The sequence below is a fragment of the Phaethon aethereus genome (assembly GCF_964289735.1).
Source record: "Phaethon aethereus genome assembly, chromosome: 4".
In the NCBI taxonomy this organism is placed as follows: domain Eukaryota; kingdom Metazoa; phylum Chordata; class Aves; order Phaethontiformes; family Phaethontidae; genus Phaethon; species Phaethon aethereus.
Genome location: NC_138578.1, coordinates 16,052,181 through 16,068,985, shown reverse-complemented (window position 1 = coordinate 16,068,985; position 16,805 = coordinate 16,052,181). Strand labels below are relative to the sequence as shown.

Genomic DNA, 16,805 nt, shown 5'->3' with positions numbered 1-16,805 from the left:
AGATCTCGTCAGAAAAAAAAAAAAAAAATCTGTATTTTGATGTCTTCTACCTCAAACATACAATAGAAGACTATGACCTGGAATCGAACTACTGCAAAGCAAGTAGCCATTTGGAAATGAGTAACTGAGCCTCTGGTTTGTAAATGGACTGTGTTTAAGATAGGCAGTTTTGTGTTTCTGCTTGGAATTTCCTAATACAGACACTAATTCTGTGTTCTGTAAGCAACCTTTCAGAGAAGATTTCATTAATGACCTGCCAAAGGAATAAAATCTCTTCTCATTCATGGAGTTAATTGTCATTTAAGGATGGCTTTAAAACATTATGGATTCCTATACTGACCATTTGGCATTCATGTGATTATCTCTGACAATAATTTGATCTAGAATGGAAACTAGGTTCCTCATTTAGAGACTTTCTGGTTGTAGCCAGCTTTTCCAAATTGTTTGCTAGAATTTTTTAGGGTTTCATTTCTATATGAAGGCACATGGTAGGAAATCTTAAAATATTTCCCCTCCTTTAGGAAGTAGGCTGAGACGATAGGTCTTGACTCTATATGCTAAGGATAATAGAAGTCTTGAGAATAATGTTTAATTCTTCTTATTTTGGAAGTGTCAGCATCCCTATTACTTTTTGGTATTTGCTACTTTCTCACCGCAGCAGCCTCTTGCAAAACAAATGGACAAGCAAAGTGAATTTTGGCTAACTAGAAATAATTTACAGGAGTTTTTAAACTTCCTTATAACTAAGAAAAGGTGGAATTTCTAATCGCTGTACTGAACTTAACATATAAGTGAGCCCACAATGGTAAATGTGCGCTGATGTGAATGATACACTACCACTCCAGGTGCAGGGAATCTCTCTGGAGAATTGCACGTGGACCACTTGAACCATCAAAGATTTTTAAAGCTGATTCCCATTTCAAATAGAGATGCGGGAATAATCTCCTGCATATTTAGTTTGTCCTCAAATTTATAATACACTGTCAGAGTCTTAATCTGATATCATAGCTGGTTTTAAAAGACCCGGGAAAGCCTGAAATTCCTGATAAGGGACTTGAATCTAGCTCGGAAGCTGCTGCCTAAAAAAGTGGTTGGTTTTATAGCAAACGGTTTATCATATTCTGTGTTTTCATCAGGCAAAAGAGGTGTATTCCTTTGATATGTTAATGTACAGACTTCAGGTTTTCACTTAGCCATATTCCTTTAGTGTATAAATCAGTCTGATCACTACCTTGTGCTTTATGAAAGGTGTGCCCAAACTTGACTATAGGTTATTATAGGATGTTCATGAGGGCCTGCAGAAGAACCTTTCAATAAGGCTGGCTGTGATATTTTGCTCAGTCTCCATAAAAGTGTTACAAGAAGAACATTGGTACCATAAAATACGTTTTGTAAGGAACATGGTCTTCTATTGCTATATATTGCTATACTGATGCTTCATGTGCTTTATGAATCTGTCTTGGGGCTACTAGCCAGCCTTTGCAGCATAAGCTAACTTCAGAAATATTTGTTTCTTCTGAAAACCTCAATCATAAAAATCAACTGTCTTTGTCTACCTTCTCTCCAAGAGTTCTAAGTATTGGTCAAGTCAGCTGATGAAAGCTTTTCATGTAGGATGCTCTTTTGTAGCATACGACTTGAGAAATGGTCTTCAAAAATACTCCCTTCCTCTAAGGCCATGTGTGTTCTGTTCTGTTTCATGCACGCACCTCAAGTACTTCAGCTCACTGAGCCTCACATAATGGCAAAATCCAGCTAGAACAAAGCAATTCTAAATTGTAGTGAGACAAATATTATACATATATTATTATACACATATACTATGTATAGGTACATATATGCATAACAATGTTACATATATATTACACTATAAGACAACCCACTTTTCAGGGTTGCTGACTACTGGGCCTCACTGTTAAGATATTATTTGGGGTCTTTAGACATTTCTTCTCCCAGGAAGATGCTGCCAACCAATTCTAGAGAAGAGGGCTTTTTTAATCAGTATCAGAAGAGGCCATGGTGGCCAACCCAGCTGCAGATGTCCCAGCCTACATGATACGGGCTGCTGTGGCCATCCTGACTGCACAGGCCAGCTCTTCCCTGAGAGGTGTAGTATGTTGTTGAGGTTTGAGATGGGAGGGAGAATCCTCTGGTGGTTTTCATTGACAAGACGTGATATGCTTTGCACCCCAAAAGACCTCAGGAGATAGGTGGCGGAGATTGTTGACTCCTTCTCCTGCCTCTTTTGCATCAGTTTTGTTCTGATTTCTTGGCAGAGTGAGTAGTTTTCTGCCAGATTAGTGAGTTGAATTTGGCTCACCAAGCAGACAAACAAACAACAGAGCAAATGTAAGGGGTGGGCACAGGACAACCACTTCTGTTGGTCTTCAGCTTTTGTCACCTTAACAGCATCTTCTAAGTGCACTCTAAGGCAATGCCTGTTCATGTGCTGCTTAAAATCTCTTGAATCCCAATGGAAGCAACACTCCTCAAATGCTGATCCCACAGCTACTAACTGTAACTTTTTGCCTAGAACAGAAGAATAGTTAATCTGTCTTGGAGGCAAGATGTCAAAAGTCCATCATACTAGGAGTTATCTTTTAAAGAACTTGTTTTGGGGGAGATCAGCCTTGTCATTATAAGGTCCTATCTTGTGGTCTATCAAGAGCCCTGAGAACTTTCATCAAGTAGTGACACCTCACCTCAGGAGAAACCATGTATTTCTGTCCTCTTCCATGGATACTTTGCTAGAAAGAGAAGGATCTTTTTGGCAGCTCATAAAACCCACTTGACACACTTATGCTGGGTCTCGTGGCTGAAAATAAAAGGCCACTGTCTCCATTTCACTGGGAGTGAAATCGATAGCCCAGCTCAAGTGCATCTACACCAATGCACACAGCATGGGCACCAAACAGGAGGAGCTGGAAGCCATTGTGCAGCAAGACAGCTATAATGTAGTTGCCATCACAAAAACATGGTGGGATGCTTCTCATGACTGGAGTGCTGCAATGGATGGCTATAAGCTCTTCCAAAGGGATAGGCAAGGAAGGAGAGGCGGTGGGGTGGCTCTGTATGTTAGGGAGAGTTTTGATTGTATAGAAATCAACAATTGTGAAGACCAAGTCGAGTGCTTATGGGTAAGGATGAGGAAGGTCAACGAGGCAGATATCCTGCTGGGAGTTACAGACCACCTAACCGGGATGAAGAGGCAGATGAAACATTCTATAAGCGACTGGCAGAAGTCTCGCAATCGCTGGCCCTTGTTCTTGTAGGGGACTTCAATCTACTGGACATCTGCTGGAAGTACAACACAGCAGAGAGGAAACAGTCTAGGAGATTCCTGGAGTGTGTGGAGGATAACTTCCTGACACAGCTGGTAAGTGAGCCTACCAGGGGAGGTGCCTTGCTTGACCTGCTGTTTACAAACAGAGAAGGACTGGTGGGAGATGTGATGGTCGGAGGCCATCTTGGGCTTAGCGACCACGACATGATAGAATTCTCAGTTGTGAGTGAAGTAAGGAGAGGGTAGCAAAACTGCTACCATGGATTTCTGGAGGGCAGACGCAGGTCACTGGTTGAGAGAGTCCCTTGGGAGATGGTCCTGAAGGGCAGAAGAGTCCAGGAAGGCTGGACAGTCTTCAAGAAGGAAATCTTAAAGGTGCAGGAGCAGACGGTCCCCACATGCCGTAAGAAGAGCTGGCGGGGAAGACGACCAGCCTGGCTGAACAGGGAGATTTTGCTGGGACTCAGGGAAAAGAGGAGAGTTTATCACCTCTAAAAGAAGGGTAAGGCAACTCACAAAGAGTACAAGGATCTTGTTAGGTCAAGCAGAGACAAAATTAGGCAAAAGCCCAGCTAGAACTCAATCTGGCCACAGTTGTAAGGGATGTAAAAATGCTTAAAAATAAAAAAAAAAAAAATTAAAAAAAAATTTAAAAAGCGTAAAAAATGCTTCTACAAATATATTAACAACAAAAAGAGAGGCAAGGAGAATCTCCATCCCTTACTGGATATGGCAGGGAACTTTGTCACCAAGGATGAAGACAAGGCTGAGGTACTTAATGCCTTCTTTGCCTCAGTCTTTAATAGCCAGTCCAGCTATTCGCAGGGTATTCAGCCCCCTGAGCTGGAAGACGGGGGTGGAGAGCACAATAAGCTCCTCATAATCCAGCAGGAAACAGTTAAGGACCTGTTCAGCCACCTGGACACCCACAAGTCTATGGGGCCTGATGGGATCCACCCAAGAGTACTGAGAGAGCTGGCGGAGGAGCTTGCCAAGCCACTCTCCATCATTTATCACCAGCCCTCGTTAACAGGGGGGGTCCCGGACGACTGGAGGCTTGCCAATGTGACACCCATCTACAAGAAAGGCCGGAAGGAGGATCCTGGGAACTACAGGCCTGTCAGCCTGGCCTCTGTACCGGGGAAGCTCATGGAGTGGTTCATCTTAAGGGTGCTCACAGGGCATGTGAAGGACAACCAAGGGATCAGGCCCAGCCAGCATGGGTTCATGAAAGGCAGGTCCTGCTTGACCAACCTGGTTTCCTTCTATGACCAGGTGACCTGCCTAGCGGATGAAGGAAAGGCTGTGGATGTTGTCTGCCTGGACTTTAGTAAAGCCTTTGACAGCATCTCCCACAGCATTCTCCTGGAGAAACTGGCAGCTTGTGGCTTAGACAGGTTTACTCTTCGCTGGGTAAAGAACTAGCTCAATGGCCGAGCTCAGAGAGTTGTGGTGAATAGCGTTAAATCTGGCTGGCGGCCGGTCACAAGCAGTGTTCCCCAGGGCTCGGTTCGGGGACAGGTCTTGTTCAATATCTTTATCGATGACCTGGATGAGGGGATCGAGTGCTCCCTCAGTAAGTTTGTGGATGACACCAAGTTGGGTGGGAATGTTGATCTGCTGGAGGGTAGGAGGGCTCTGCAGAGGGATCTGGACAGGCTGGATCGATGGGCAGAGGTCAGTTGTATGAGGTTTAATAAGGCCAAGTGACAGGTCCTGCTCTTGGGTCACAACAACCCCATGCAACGCTACAGGCTTGGGGAGGAGTGGCTGGAGAGCTGCCCAGCGGAAAAGGACCTGGGGGTGCTGGTTGACAGCTGGCTGAATATGAGCCAACAGTGTGCCCAGGTGTCCAAGAAGGCCAACAGCATCCTGGCCTGTATCAGAAAGTGTGGCCAGCAGGAGTAGGGAAGTGATCGTGCCCCTGTACTCGGCACTGGTGAGGCCGCACCTTGAGTACTGTGTTCAGTTTTGGGTCCCTTACTGCAAGAAGGATGTTGAGGTGGTCAAGCATGTCCAAAGAAGGACAACTGAAGCTGGTGAGGGGTCTGGAGCACAAGTCTTATGAGGAGCAGCTGAGGGAACTGGGATTGTTCAGTCTGGAGAAGAGGAGGCTGAGGGGAGACCTTCTCGCTCTCTACAACTGCCTGAAAGGGGGTTGCGGCAACGTGGCTGTTGGTCTCTTCTCCCAACTAACTAGTGATAGGACAAGAGGAAACAGCGTCAAGTTGTGCCAGGGGAGGTTTAGATTGGAAAAATTTCTTCACCGAGTGGTCAAGCATTGGAACAGGCTGCCCCAGGGAGGTGGTGGAGTCATCATCTCTGGAAGTAGTCAAAAAATGTGTAGATGTGGCGCTTCGGGACATGGTTTAGGGGGTGCGGTGGTGTTGGGTTAATGGTTGGACTTGATGATCTTGAAGGTCCTTTCCAACCTTAGTGATTCTGTGATTCTGTTTCCAATCTACCACAAAATTCTTCTCCTTTGAGGGAAAGGAAATAAAGGCAGTTTTGTGTTGTCTGTGACAAGCTTTTTCAGTAATCCATCCTGCTTCCCTTCTTCCTTGGAATAGTCCCTCACACCTGGATTCTGTCTTTGAGAAGAAACTGAGGTGCTGTACATGCATTTTGAGACCATCTGTGGTTGTCTAGCAGTTGACAAACCTGAATGTATGATACTTCTGCACATTCACAGTTGTTTGTGCATGTGGGCAAGCATCTTGAAGAGTTCCAGTTACTGAAAGGTAATTAACGTTCTCTAATCCTGTTCATCTTGGAGACCTTTTTAAAAAAGAACAGTACGAGAGAAATTGCTAGGTGAATAGTCTGGGGTTTTCTTGTAAGTGGATTTTTTCAAAGTCACTTTAAGTTAGGAATGAAAGTAGAGGATATATGCCTTGTCTTTAAAAGCTGTGGCTTTCTTTTCCCCTCTCCTCATTCCCTCCAGTTAGGAAAAATCATTATTTTAGAAGATGTGGAGATGAAATAGAGAGCCCTACCTAGGGCTTCTTTTCCTGTCTAATTGTGTGAGTATTTTCACACATCTTGAACACAGGGGAGAAGGACAGAACAGAAGAGCTATGGCTTTTTGGCAGTTCCTTCTTGCAGCTGTGCTGCTCTCTCTAGGTCAGCCTGCAGTAGAGAAATTTGGTTCAAGCACCAGCAATACTGCTAAACCATTTTGTGATGAGGTCAAGAGTTGAATAATCATCCCATTGATAAGTGGGCAAGCCAGAAATTCCATTGAAAGAGGACAGTGACTTCCTGTGCTGCTTACCTATTACAGGTCACAGAAATCATGAAGGGAGCAGGGGCGACCGAGGGCGCTCTAGCACATGACCGTTTATGTAACTGTGACTTTTAAGTTTTATTTGCTGCAGTTGATACAATAAAAGGAGTTAAGGCAGGCCTTTGTGTCTTTATTAAAATCATGATTTTCTTGCAAGCATCCCTGTGGGAAAAACAACATAGCTGCTGCTCTGGATATATATAGTCTAATCAGATGTGGCTGTAAGTGCTTTTTAGAGGTGGAGCCTGTGGAGTGTCGGTGCATAGTGTGCCCAGCTTCTCTGAGGTGGTCCTACAGCACGCACATCCACATGGTCTGGTGGGTCTGTGAGCCCACAAAGGTTGTTCAGCCCAAAGGAATGACATTCTCATTTTTTTTTATTTGAAGTGCTTAAAAACCAGCCTGAATACAAAAAGGGTAGTTTGTAGGCAGCTAGAACTGAGCAATTTATACAGGATGCCACAGAATAGACTTCCTAGATATGACTGCCGTTTTTAGGCCTCTGCATGCTGCTTTCTGTCGTACCTGGTTGTGAAATCAGAAAGAGCTTATGTGAAGCTGATACCTAGAGACCATGTGCTATTAGCAAGCACTCTCTTGTAATTATGTTTTACTACTGCTAAAATGATGTACTTACACAGCGTACATAGTTTAGCTAAAGGTATCTAGTGTAGTCGGCCCTTAGCTCTTTCCTTCTTTTCTCCTCTGTATTAACTGGTCTGCACTAAATTCTCATGTGATGCTTTGTGGCTGATAGTTCTCTGTGTACCGCTTGCAGTTAGGACTTCAAGTTCCTCTCCCCTAATCCTGGAGCTTCTCCAGTATGGCTTCTGCTTTCCATGTTCCACTAAAACTGTTCTGCCCAGGGTGGCTACCAACCAGTCTCTGGCAAATCTCAAGGCTTTTGTGCCAGTGGTAGTTACCGAGTTTGGCTGAAGGAAGTGAGCATCCTTCTGTGTTCCCATTCTAAAGGGTGTAAGTTGGCTGACTATTGCAGAGCTAAGGTGGAGACCTTGTGGGCCTGTGTTTCTCCTCTTGAACATGCCGCCATCATGTGATGGGGAAACTCCTCTTACTTGGATATAATGGGACCTGGGTTGCAGCATGGGTAAAGAGAGGGTATTCTGAAATGGACTGCCAGAAGAGCGAATTTTGGCCTGTGGCCTGATCCCTGATCTTCCTTTGAGGGTTCTAAGAAAGCAGACAGGAGGGAGTAGGACATGGGAAGCTGTCCTGGAGGCCAAATATGAGCACACCAGTTTACTATCAGTCTCACCTCTTCCTTGTCCATGACTAGTTAAATGCCTTTACAGCTGTACATACCTTCTCGGTTGTCAGCTGCTGCTTTACTCTCCTTTTCTTGCTGTTCTTGATAAATGTCATTCGAGGCTAAGTTCTAGGTTGCTCAGGTGTTGTCTCTGCCTTGTTTTTGATGTATCTGCCTGTTTACTTGGCCTTAAACTGATTGCTCAGTCGGTGTTTCCTTAGAACTCCTTATGGGTAGCTTACTGCTTCATTTAAGTTCAATGCCTCCTTTTAAATTCTTTAGGTATCTTTGCAGAGCTCCTCAGTTCCCTAGTGTAAACCTACTGCTTAATCCTAGCTCTTTTAGTAGGCCTAGGTATGGTCTTTAGTACAAGATAATACAGAGAATGGTTTATGATAGGCATTGGAGATGGAGTAAGATAAGCTGTTGGGGCAACAAATTAGGAAGATGACCTGGGTGCCAAATAGCCAACAAATGCAATTATAACTTTATTTAGAGTGACACAATCTTGAATGATCATATCTGAAATCCTTATATAGATCAAGATACTTGATATCAAGATAATAAAAATGAAGTTTGGCTCTCCTATCCCTTTAAATCCTGATTCTGTAGATTCCCAGATTTTTATTGAAATGTAATTGCTGAAGTTAGGGCAATCTTACCTAATTTCTCATCAGCAATTTTCCTGTGCACATTGCTTTGAAATTATTTGACTTCTACCTACTTTTGTATTTGTTTTAATTTTAATTCTGTAATCCCATAATTACAGTTTCCATATGTTTCATATCACTGTAGCATGTGGATTTGCAATACTAATCCTGTATTGAAGTTCTGTAATTTACTCATTGCACTGAATGATTAAAGTGAAATTTTGTCCCTCTTGGCATGAAAATTCAGCCTCTTTGAGGTGGGTTCCTTAGCTGTAGCCTCTTCTCGGATCATCTCTGGTGGTCCAAATGGTGTTCTTTTGATCATGTTTTCACCCATACCTGTCGCTCAGTGACACAACTTGGAGACTCTTCCTTTTTCTGTGTGCTGCACAGGCTGTTTCTAGATCTACATTCATATTTTTCCACACCAAGTCCTACAAAGTGGAACTGTGGATAATCTGACACTTGTCACTTTCAGGAATGGCATGCATACATTATGTTTGGTACAGTTAAAGTTTCCAGCATTTGATATTGGGTGGCTCAGTATATAAATCAACAAGTATGTTTGTCTTTTTCAGTTTTCAGCTATAAGTAGTTTGGGCAAGTTAATATGTACATTTCTATTGATATCAGGGTCAAATTCTATTCGCCACTCTAAGTAAAGGGCAGATGCTCACAAAGTGAAATAAGATACTTTGGGATCAATAAGACTTGTCTGTCAAACTGATCTCCTGAAGAGGAAACAGAACTTCTCTGTATTTGAAAACAAGCAGATGAGTGGATGAGCGAGGGGAACTGGCACTTCTTCAAACAGTGCTCTGCACACATTCGTGGCTTTGCCAGAGATTGTTTGATATTGGGCTACATCAGTGGCAGCAGTTGCCCAACAGTACTTGGGTGCCTTTTGTCATCGCCGACAGGAGTGGGAAGTACTTGTGTGAGGCTCCTGGGTGCTGTCTGATGGGTTAGTCCCAAAGCATGCAGGACACCTGTAACTTCCACTAGCCTCTGCAGGTTTGGTTTGGGAAGCAGTTCTTCCAGAACTGCCATGGAAATCAGGAAAGCAAAGCACTGACAGGTCTTGACTCTGGAATCATGTTGAGAAGAGGCAATCTGATGAGTGGTTACTCAGTAAAAGTTGGTGAGATTCCCAGCCAGGTCTTGTTCCAAATGAAGTCAGTGAGAATTTGCCTCTAACTCTGAAGTTACCTTTTCCTGCTTTGTAACTTCCATGTTGTTTCTTACCCATGTTTAGCATTTCAGGCTGCAATAGAAATGAAATGCCAGTAGCTTAATGTTCATAAGTAATTCTGTAATAACAAACTATGGTCTGTTTATGGTGGAGAGAATAAATTTAAATGTGGTGTTACAGTTCTATTCCTAGCTTTCAGGGACTTCTCATTGGAGCTCCTTAGCTGTGTTGTGACAGAAGGGAAAAACATGTCGTGCAGATCTTCTGCCACAGATGTGAAATACGTCTGAAGTTTCTTGACAGACATATGGAGGTTGACTCCTGTTTCAGACAAACTTGGTCTGGGTGTCCCATGAACCTTCTGAGGGAAGGTTTTATTTAATTTGAAATCATAGGAAAGTTGGTGGATTGGGCTGATTTCTCCTGGAGTTCTCAAGCTTGTTAAAACTCACAGGCTCACAAGTCAATGTGAATTAAAATCCTGCCCCGAAGGCCTTGAATGGCAACTTGGCTTAGAAATGAAATTGCCAGGCTTTACCATTATGCTTCTAAACCAATTGACTACTGTTTAAAAGGAGGCTTGACTGAGCTCATGATAAGACACTGATGCTGGCTTTTTCAGCATTAACCTTACAGCCTTAAAATACAGTGGACTTGATACTGCAGCAACTGAGGGAATTACTGAGAAGAGGAGAATTAGAACTGTGTCAGCAGTTAGAGGTCTGGTTTCTGGGTAGAGAAAGAAACTGCACTGGTGGAAATAAAATCCATCTGGTTCTTGGGATAGCGATGCTGCAAAGGAAATTTGCCCTTCGTTATGGAGACAGCTTGGAGATCTGAGAGTATTTGAGTGGTTGGTTATAGGTAGATTAGCAACAGGAGGGGGAGCTCTCACTGCGTTACCCAAAGAGGAGGGAAATTCTGGACTTGGTAGCAAGCCTTTAAAGGAACAGTACTGCTCTTCTGCTGCTGCCCATCAATGAAATGTTGGTAGCTGCTCTTCATATAGGCAAGACTAATGGAGAATGTGCATGTCTGGGAAAAGCAAGACAATCCATGTCCTGTTTCTATCTCTCCTGCTATTGCTGCCTTATTTTTTTTGGTTCCCGGCATAGTGTAGTTGTGTTACTGTCGAAGAAAGCGGTATTGCAGCTACGCCATAGCAGATGTAGTTCCTTTCCGTCCATCCTTACCATCAACTTCAAATACCAGTGTCATGTTCCTCAGCTGCTGTGAGTGTTCCCGGAGATGTTAGCTTTAGAGAGGAGAGATAGGTGGTGAAAATACATGCGGGACATTGCTTTTACGGTTAGAGCAAAAACTGGTGCAGGTGAGGAGGGGTAATTAATTTCTAGTGGAAGTAGAATGAATAAGATTGAGAGATTTGTAAAACAGTGTTACTTAACTGTTATTTTAAAGGCTGGTTGCAACTAGGAATCATATCAACATTAAGAAATAGAGGTACACATCAAGGAACAGAGAAATTTGGGCGTTTAGTAAGCTGGAGATTTATCTGAAACAGTAAACCCACTTCCTCTTGTAATCATTTATGCTTAAATATCTCACAAACTGTAATTTTTGGATGACTGAGTGAAGGGAAATGCAATTCTCCCTCCCTATTTATGGATGGGGAGAAGAGACAGAGAGAGAGAGTAATAGGCGAAGTGCAACTTGCTTACACCTGGGGCGAGTGGATGGATCTCTTGTCTGAGTGCACTCAACTCTACAGACATGCCTCAGGTTACTTTTTAATGTTCACAGGGTGAAAAGGGAATACATTCAGTTCTCTTTTAACCTTCGTAAGTGCTGGCTCAACTGATTAGCATCTATCTTTATTTGAATGTGCATGTTATTGTTAATCTTGCTGTGTCTGTGATATTAACTTGGATAATATCAAAATAATTTTAGGTAAGTTTTTCTTGGCTTTTGTTCATTTTTTATCGGAAACATTCTAGCCCTTTTCTGCTTGAATCTAAGGTAACTGAGTGGTTTTATTGTGGGCTCTTAAAACATTGGTGAATTTTTTTTTCCAAAGGGTTTTGAGCCAAGGGACTTACTGTGAGAGACTATTCCTCATATTCTGTATACATTACAAAAAAAAAAATCTTTGCTTTCGGAGTGTATGTTGGTATGTCTACATTCATCATATATCTGGCTGGGGTTTTCCTCCCTGAATTCATTGGATCAAAGCAATAATATAAATCTAAGTTTTTATTCATTAGCTTCTCTCAAAGTTTTGTAATTTGCTGGAATTAAATAGGGAATCTGGGAATAATACATGATCATAGATACAGTATGTATCATGTGTGCTTATTTGCAGAATGTCAGTGGAGGGTTACATGAAATCTAAGTTTTGCTGTAGTATGATTCCAAAGATTCTTTTGTAGCTTGGGACATGGAGTCTAGAGCAAGAAATGTGAGAGGTATCTGCCAAGAGAAGATAACATGAATTTAATTCTAGCACTGTTGCTGTTCTTAACTATGTTCTGATTGGTCAGCAAGACTGCAAAAAAAGTCTTGGTCATGTCTGTATGACTTTGAATAGGTCAGGAGGAAGAGCAGTCCAGGGTCACAGTGCTTTAAACTCTGTCAGTTAGGTCTCGGGAGGGACTAGATGTGTTGCGGTGACCAGAGAGGAAAAAAATGTAACTAACTGCTTTGAGACCAACACTTTTTTTTCTTCCCCCTTTTCAGCTAAACTAAGTTCAGTTTAGGATGGTGTTTAAAACTTTAACATTAATGAAGAGTGACAAGCAAATGACGAGCAAGTAGTGTCTATATGAAGAAAAAAGCCCTGAAGATTAGTTTTGTGTGTATGATACTCCTTTCCCAAATAGTTGGAGAGATGAGAGCTTTTGACTCATTCATGTATTAGTCATTTCAGCTATTCAGGAAAGAATTGTGTATTATCAGTACAAATTTTATTTTACTTTAGGGGTCACTGCAGGATTGGGCTGAGATTTAAAGACACTGGAAGAAACTACTTCGAGTAGATACACACCTGATCTGCTTTTGAAGGCATGCCTGTGCTAGCTGTACAAAGACACAAGTATCCAGTAATCTCTGTACCTGTTAAATCGCTGCTTTATACCACAGAGTTAATAATATTTTGCAGGATGTACAGACTATACTGATAATGAAATATTTGCAATATATGAATATACATTTTATATTTGTATTGTTGCTGTTTTAGCTATGCTGATTGAAAGATGACAGGCTTGTCATGATTTTGTCTTCAAAGAAAGACTTAGTCATTTTTGAAAAACTTTTTCCTGGTCACTCAATCCAGGCTGATGCCAAGCTCATGCACTTTAGGGGGATGTTAGGTGACTATTCAGGAGAGTCATGCAGAGGCCAGGCATACTTCAAGCTAAGAAGTTATTTTACTCCAGATGTGGGAATAATGCTGTTGTTCTTGGTTCCACACAGATGGTACCAGACAGGAAGAAGTGGAAGGTGAACTCAGTGAAGAAGAACGCTGGTTTGGAAATTCTTCAGAAACTCCTTCAGAAGCATCATATGGAGAAGTCCAGGAGAACTTTAAGTTGTCTCTTGAAGACAGAATCCAAGAGCAGTCCACTTCTCCAGATACTTCTTTGGGAAGTGCAACTCCTAGCAGCAACACAGTGGAGCTGGGATCCATTGAAAATGGGGCACTAAGAGATACATTACCGAGCAAAGAGCACCTTTCTCCTGATGTGTCATCTCTCTGTGAAGAAGACCCTCCTGGTCCAAATAAGCCACTGAGTAGTAATCTGAGGCGGCTACTGGAGGCTGGTTCCCTCAAGCTGGATGCTGCTGTTACAGTCAATGGCAGAGTTGAGTCCCCCGTAAATCTTGGCTCAAATCTTTCCTTCTCTCCTCCTGCTCATCATGCCCAGCAGCTAAGTGTTCTTGCCAGAAAGCTTGCCGAGAAACAGGAACAAAGTGACCAATACAATGCAAGTAGTCACTTTATATGGAATCAAGGTAAGTGGTTGCCAAACTCAACCACCACCTGTGGTTTGTCCCCTGATTCAGCTATCCTGAAACTGAAAGCTGCAGCCAATGCTGTTCTACAGGACAAATCTCTTTCAAGGACTGAAGACACTGTAAGATTCGAATCCTTTTCCTCACCTTTTAGTTCTCAGTCAGCCAGCTCCACGTTAGCAGCTTTATCTAAGAAAGTGAGTGAAAGAAGCATGACTCCTGGGCAGGAGCACCCGCCTCCAGCTAGTTCTTTCCTTTCTCTGGCTTCCATGACCTCTTCAGCTGCCCTTCTCAAGGAGGTTGCTGCAAGGGCTGCAGGCACGCTGTTGGCTGAGAAGAAGAAATCACTGGTTGCTGAGGATCCCCTGCAGCTTTCAGAGATGAAGCAAGAGAAAGCAACTCCACCACAGTCTTTGGAATTATTGTTACTGCCAGTCCCTAAGGGAAGAGCATCCAAACCCACTAGTACAGGTATGGATACAGTTTGAGCCACTAAGTAGAATGTATTGGTTTTGCTATAGGCTTTTATAACATCGCTGCAATTGGTCTGGATTTGGTCTGAGTCCACGTATTATGAGAATAAGAAATAGGTAGTTTAGGTAAACAATAGAAAAGCTTTTTTGAAATACCGCTTGAAGACCAAACTGTCACAAATGTTTCCAGATTTGAAAGATCAGAGTGTACAGTTCAGTACTTTTTTCTTTTAATTCTATACAATGGTATTTTTTCCTCTTACCAAGTTCAGAATAAGTCCACAAAAAATATTTAATGGAGAAGATGAAAGAATCCCTGTAAGAGAGCTCATGGTATCAGTGAGCAGGTACAAAACTAGTGCTTTTTGAAATACTGGACAAGGGAGAGTTCTCCCTCCTGCTGTCTCTATCACAAATGGACTTTTGTATAATCACTTACTGCCCTGTCCTAATTTACCGGAGTATATTATGATGTTGCCACTTTTCGTTAAAATTTTTTGCAGCCGTTTGATATTTTACAATTCTTTGTTGTTTTAAAAAAAAAAAAAGGCAAATTGCATTTCTCTAATTTTCTCAACAAGAACCATTTTACACTTCTGACTACCCTCCACCAGTTCCAGCTGTCAGCAGTGAAGGAATCAGTCTTATAGGCAATAAGAAGAAACAGTCTTGATAACAAAAGCTTTCAAGAACTGGTCAAGCTATGCAGGGAAATTTAAATGATACATCTTCAAAATAAGGAAAAATAAGGTTTCTTTTATCTCTTTTTATAAAAAGTTCACATCATCGATTTGTATTTCTGGTAGAACATACAACTTCAGGTGTCATCAGTGTTCTCCCTGGAGTGGCGCTCTGCTGCAGAGGGGAAGGAAGCATATCAGCTATCTTCATGAGGTGCACAAAGTGGTTCAGTATATTAGAGCTTTATCAGGCTGAGTTTTATCAGGAACACTATCTTGACTGTACAGGTGTAGCAAGCCAGTGTACATATGTGAAGCCTGACATGGGTATTGTATAATTGCACTGCGGTCTTTCTGACCTAGCCTTTTTGTTTATTGATATTATGAGGTCTGATCTTTCCTTGTGCAGCTCTTGCTGAAAGCTCACAGTGTAGAAGCTATTGGATTGACAGCAATGCTTACTCCTCCCTTGGAAGAGGAGGGGGAGGGATGTCATGAGGTGCATCTAGTACCATTTTTTTGGTCTGAGCTACATGTGTTCTACAAATGCTTTGCTGGTGTGTTTTGCCAAGGCAATTAAAATGGCAAACTATTCTTGGCATGGGACTAGCCTCAGGTTTTCATTAGCTTAGATGAAGTCCTTTTTGGAGTAACATAAGCTAAACCGGGAAAAGGTCCTTTCATGTGGGAATAGGAGTACACCCACTGGCTACTCAACAGTGTGGCTGTGGGCATTAACGTAACGTAACTTTCACCATGAAGACTGGCATTCATATAAGAAAGGCAGCAATGTATAGAAAAGGAGTAAGATTAAAATTTATTGGAAGTTATTAGTTTATTTCCTGCTGCAGAAAAAGTTGTTCACATCAGAAGTTTTTACTGGGGAAAAGTAAATGCTGGTAGCAAAATCCAGGTTCTGTGTTTGACCAGCAAACTGTGGGTTTTGTCTGTGCGGCTTATACTAGGGGAGTGCTCTGCACCAGCAGTGTGCAGTGTGCTGGTAGTCCTGGCACTTTATAAACTAGCTCTGATGCTGCAAATTCCTAGCAACTATTCTCTTTGCTGAAGGCCCAAGCACACTGGGCTGCTAAAAGATAACAATGGGGGCTGACTGCCTCAGGTCCTTGGTAACCGAGGAACAAATACTCATTTTTTTATAGTATATGGGACTAGTGTCCCAAGAGGAAGGGTGTTTCCTTTCAGTTCATAGGCACTGGACCAATGCCAGTTGGCATCCAAACAAACTTTATAGTGCAGTGTTCATAACAGAAGTTCTTTAAGTTCATTTTCTGATATGCCAGTAAGATTTTTCCTTTCTAAATAATTAACTGACTGAAAATAAAAAACAAGCTGGTAGTTAGCATATCTGGGTGTTGATTATGGACAGCTGTACTACTTGATTCCTTCAGCCATGGAGAAATGCAGCTTGCAAAAAGAGGTCACTGTTTAGTGACCTTTGAAGACTTCACTTCTGTAAAAGTTGAGTAGGGCAGCTAAGCCTGTATCTTTGCCATGAAAATAAATGTTGCACATTCCTGATTCTTTTTGCCCCTACAACCTTATGGCACTAAAAGCAAAAAAATATTTTATTTTATAATGTTGTTTTTGTGTGTGTCTGAGACTTGGGTGGTTTTGGTCTTGTTCCCAGAGAGAGACACCTTTTCCCAGTAGGCATAGCTTGAGAGGTGTTTTTTTCCCCTCTCATACTTTGAACGTTAAAGGCACTGGTGAGTTTGCTTTGTTGTTACGAATTTGATTCACTTACCCACCAGCAACACGTAGCTTTGGTTATGAGATCAATACTCAGTGAGATTAATTAGATGTCAACAAGTAAGGAACAGCAAAGATGGAGGCTATTTAAAGAGGACTGTGTTAATAACAAGAGCATGCCTCCTACTCTTTTGTCTACCATGTTGAGCTATTTGCTCAGAATTATTACAGGCAAGAAGATGGCTTGTCACAGCATAGTCATCTCTGAAACTGCATGTCAGGTTTGGTGGACCTA

The 16,805-nt window shown here is 42.3% G+C and overlaps 1 protein-coding gene across 1 annotated transcript in view; it reads left to right on the top strand.

Moving 5' to 3' along the window:
• ZNF827 (zinc finger protein 827) overlaps positions 1-16,805 on the top strand; it is a gene marked incomplete at both ends in the record, with an annotated part of 103,678 nt that overhangs the window by 14,571 nt on the left and 72,302 nt on the right. Inside the window, one exon of the mRNA XM_081999258.1 lies at positions 13,108-14,118. Within this exon, the coding sequence (XP_081855384.1) occupies positions 13,108-14,118 (1,011 nt within the window). The remainder of the gene's footprint in view (positions 1-13,107; positions 14,119-16,805) is intronic.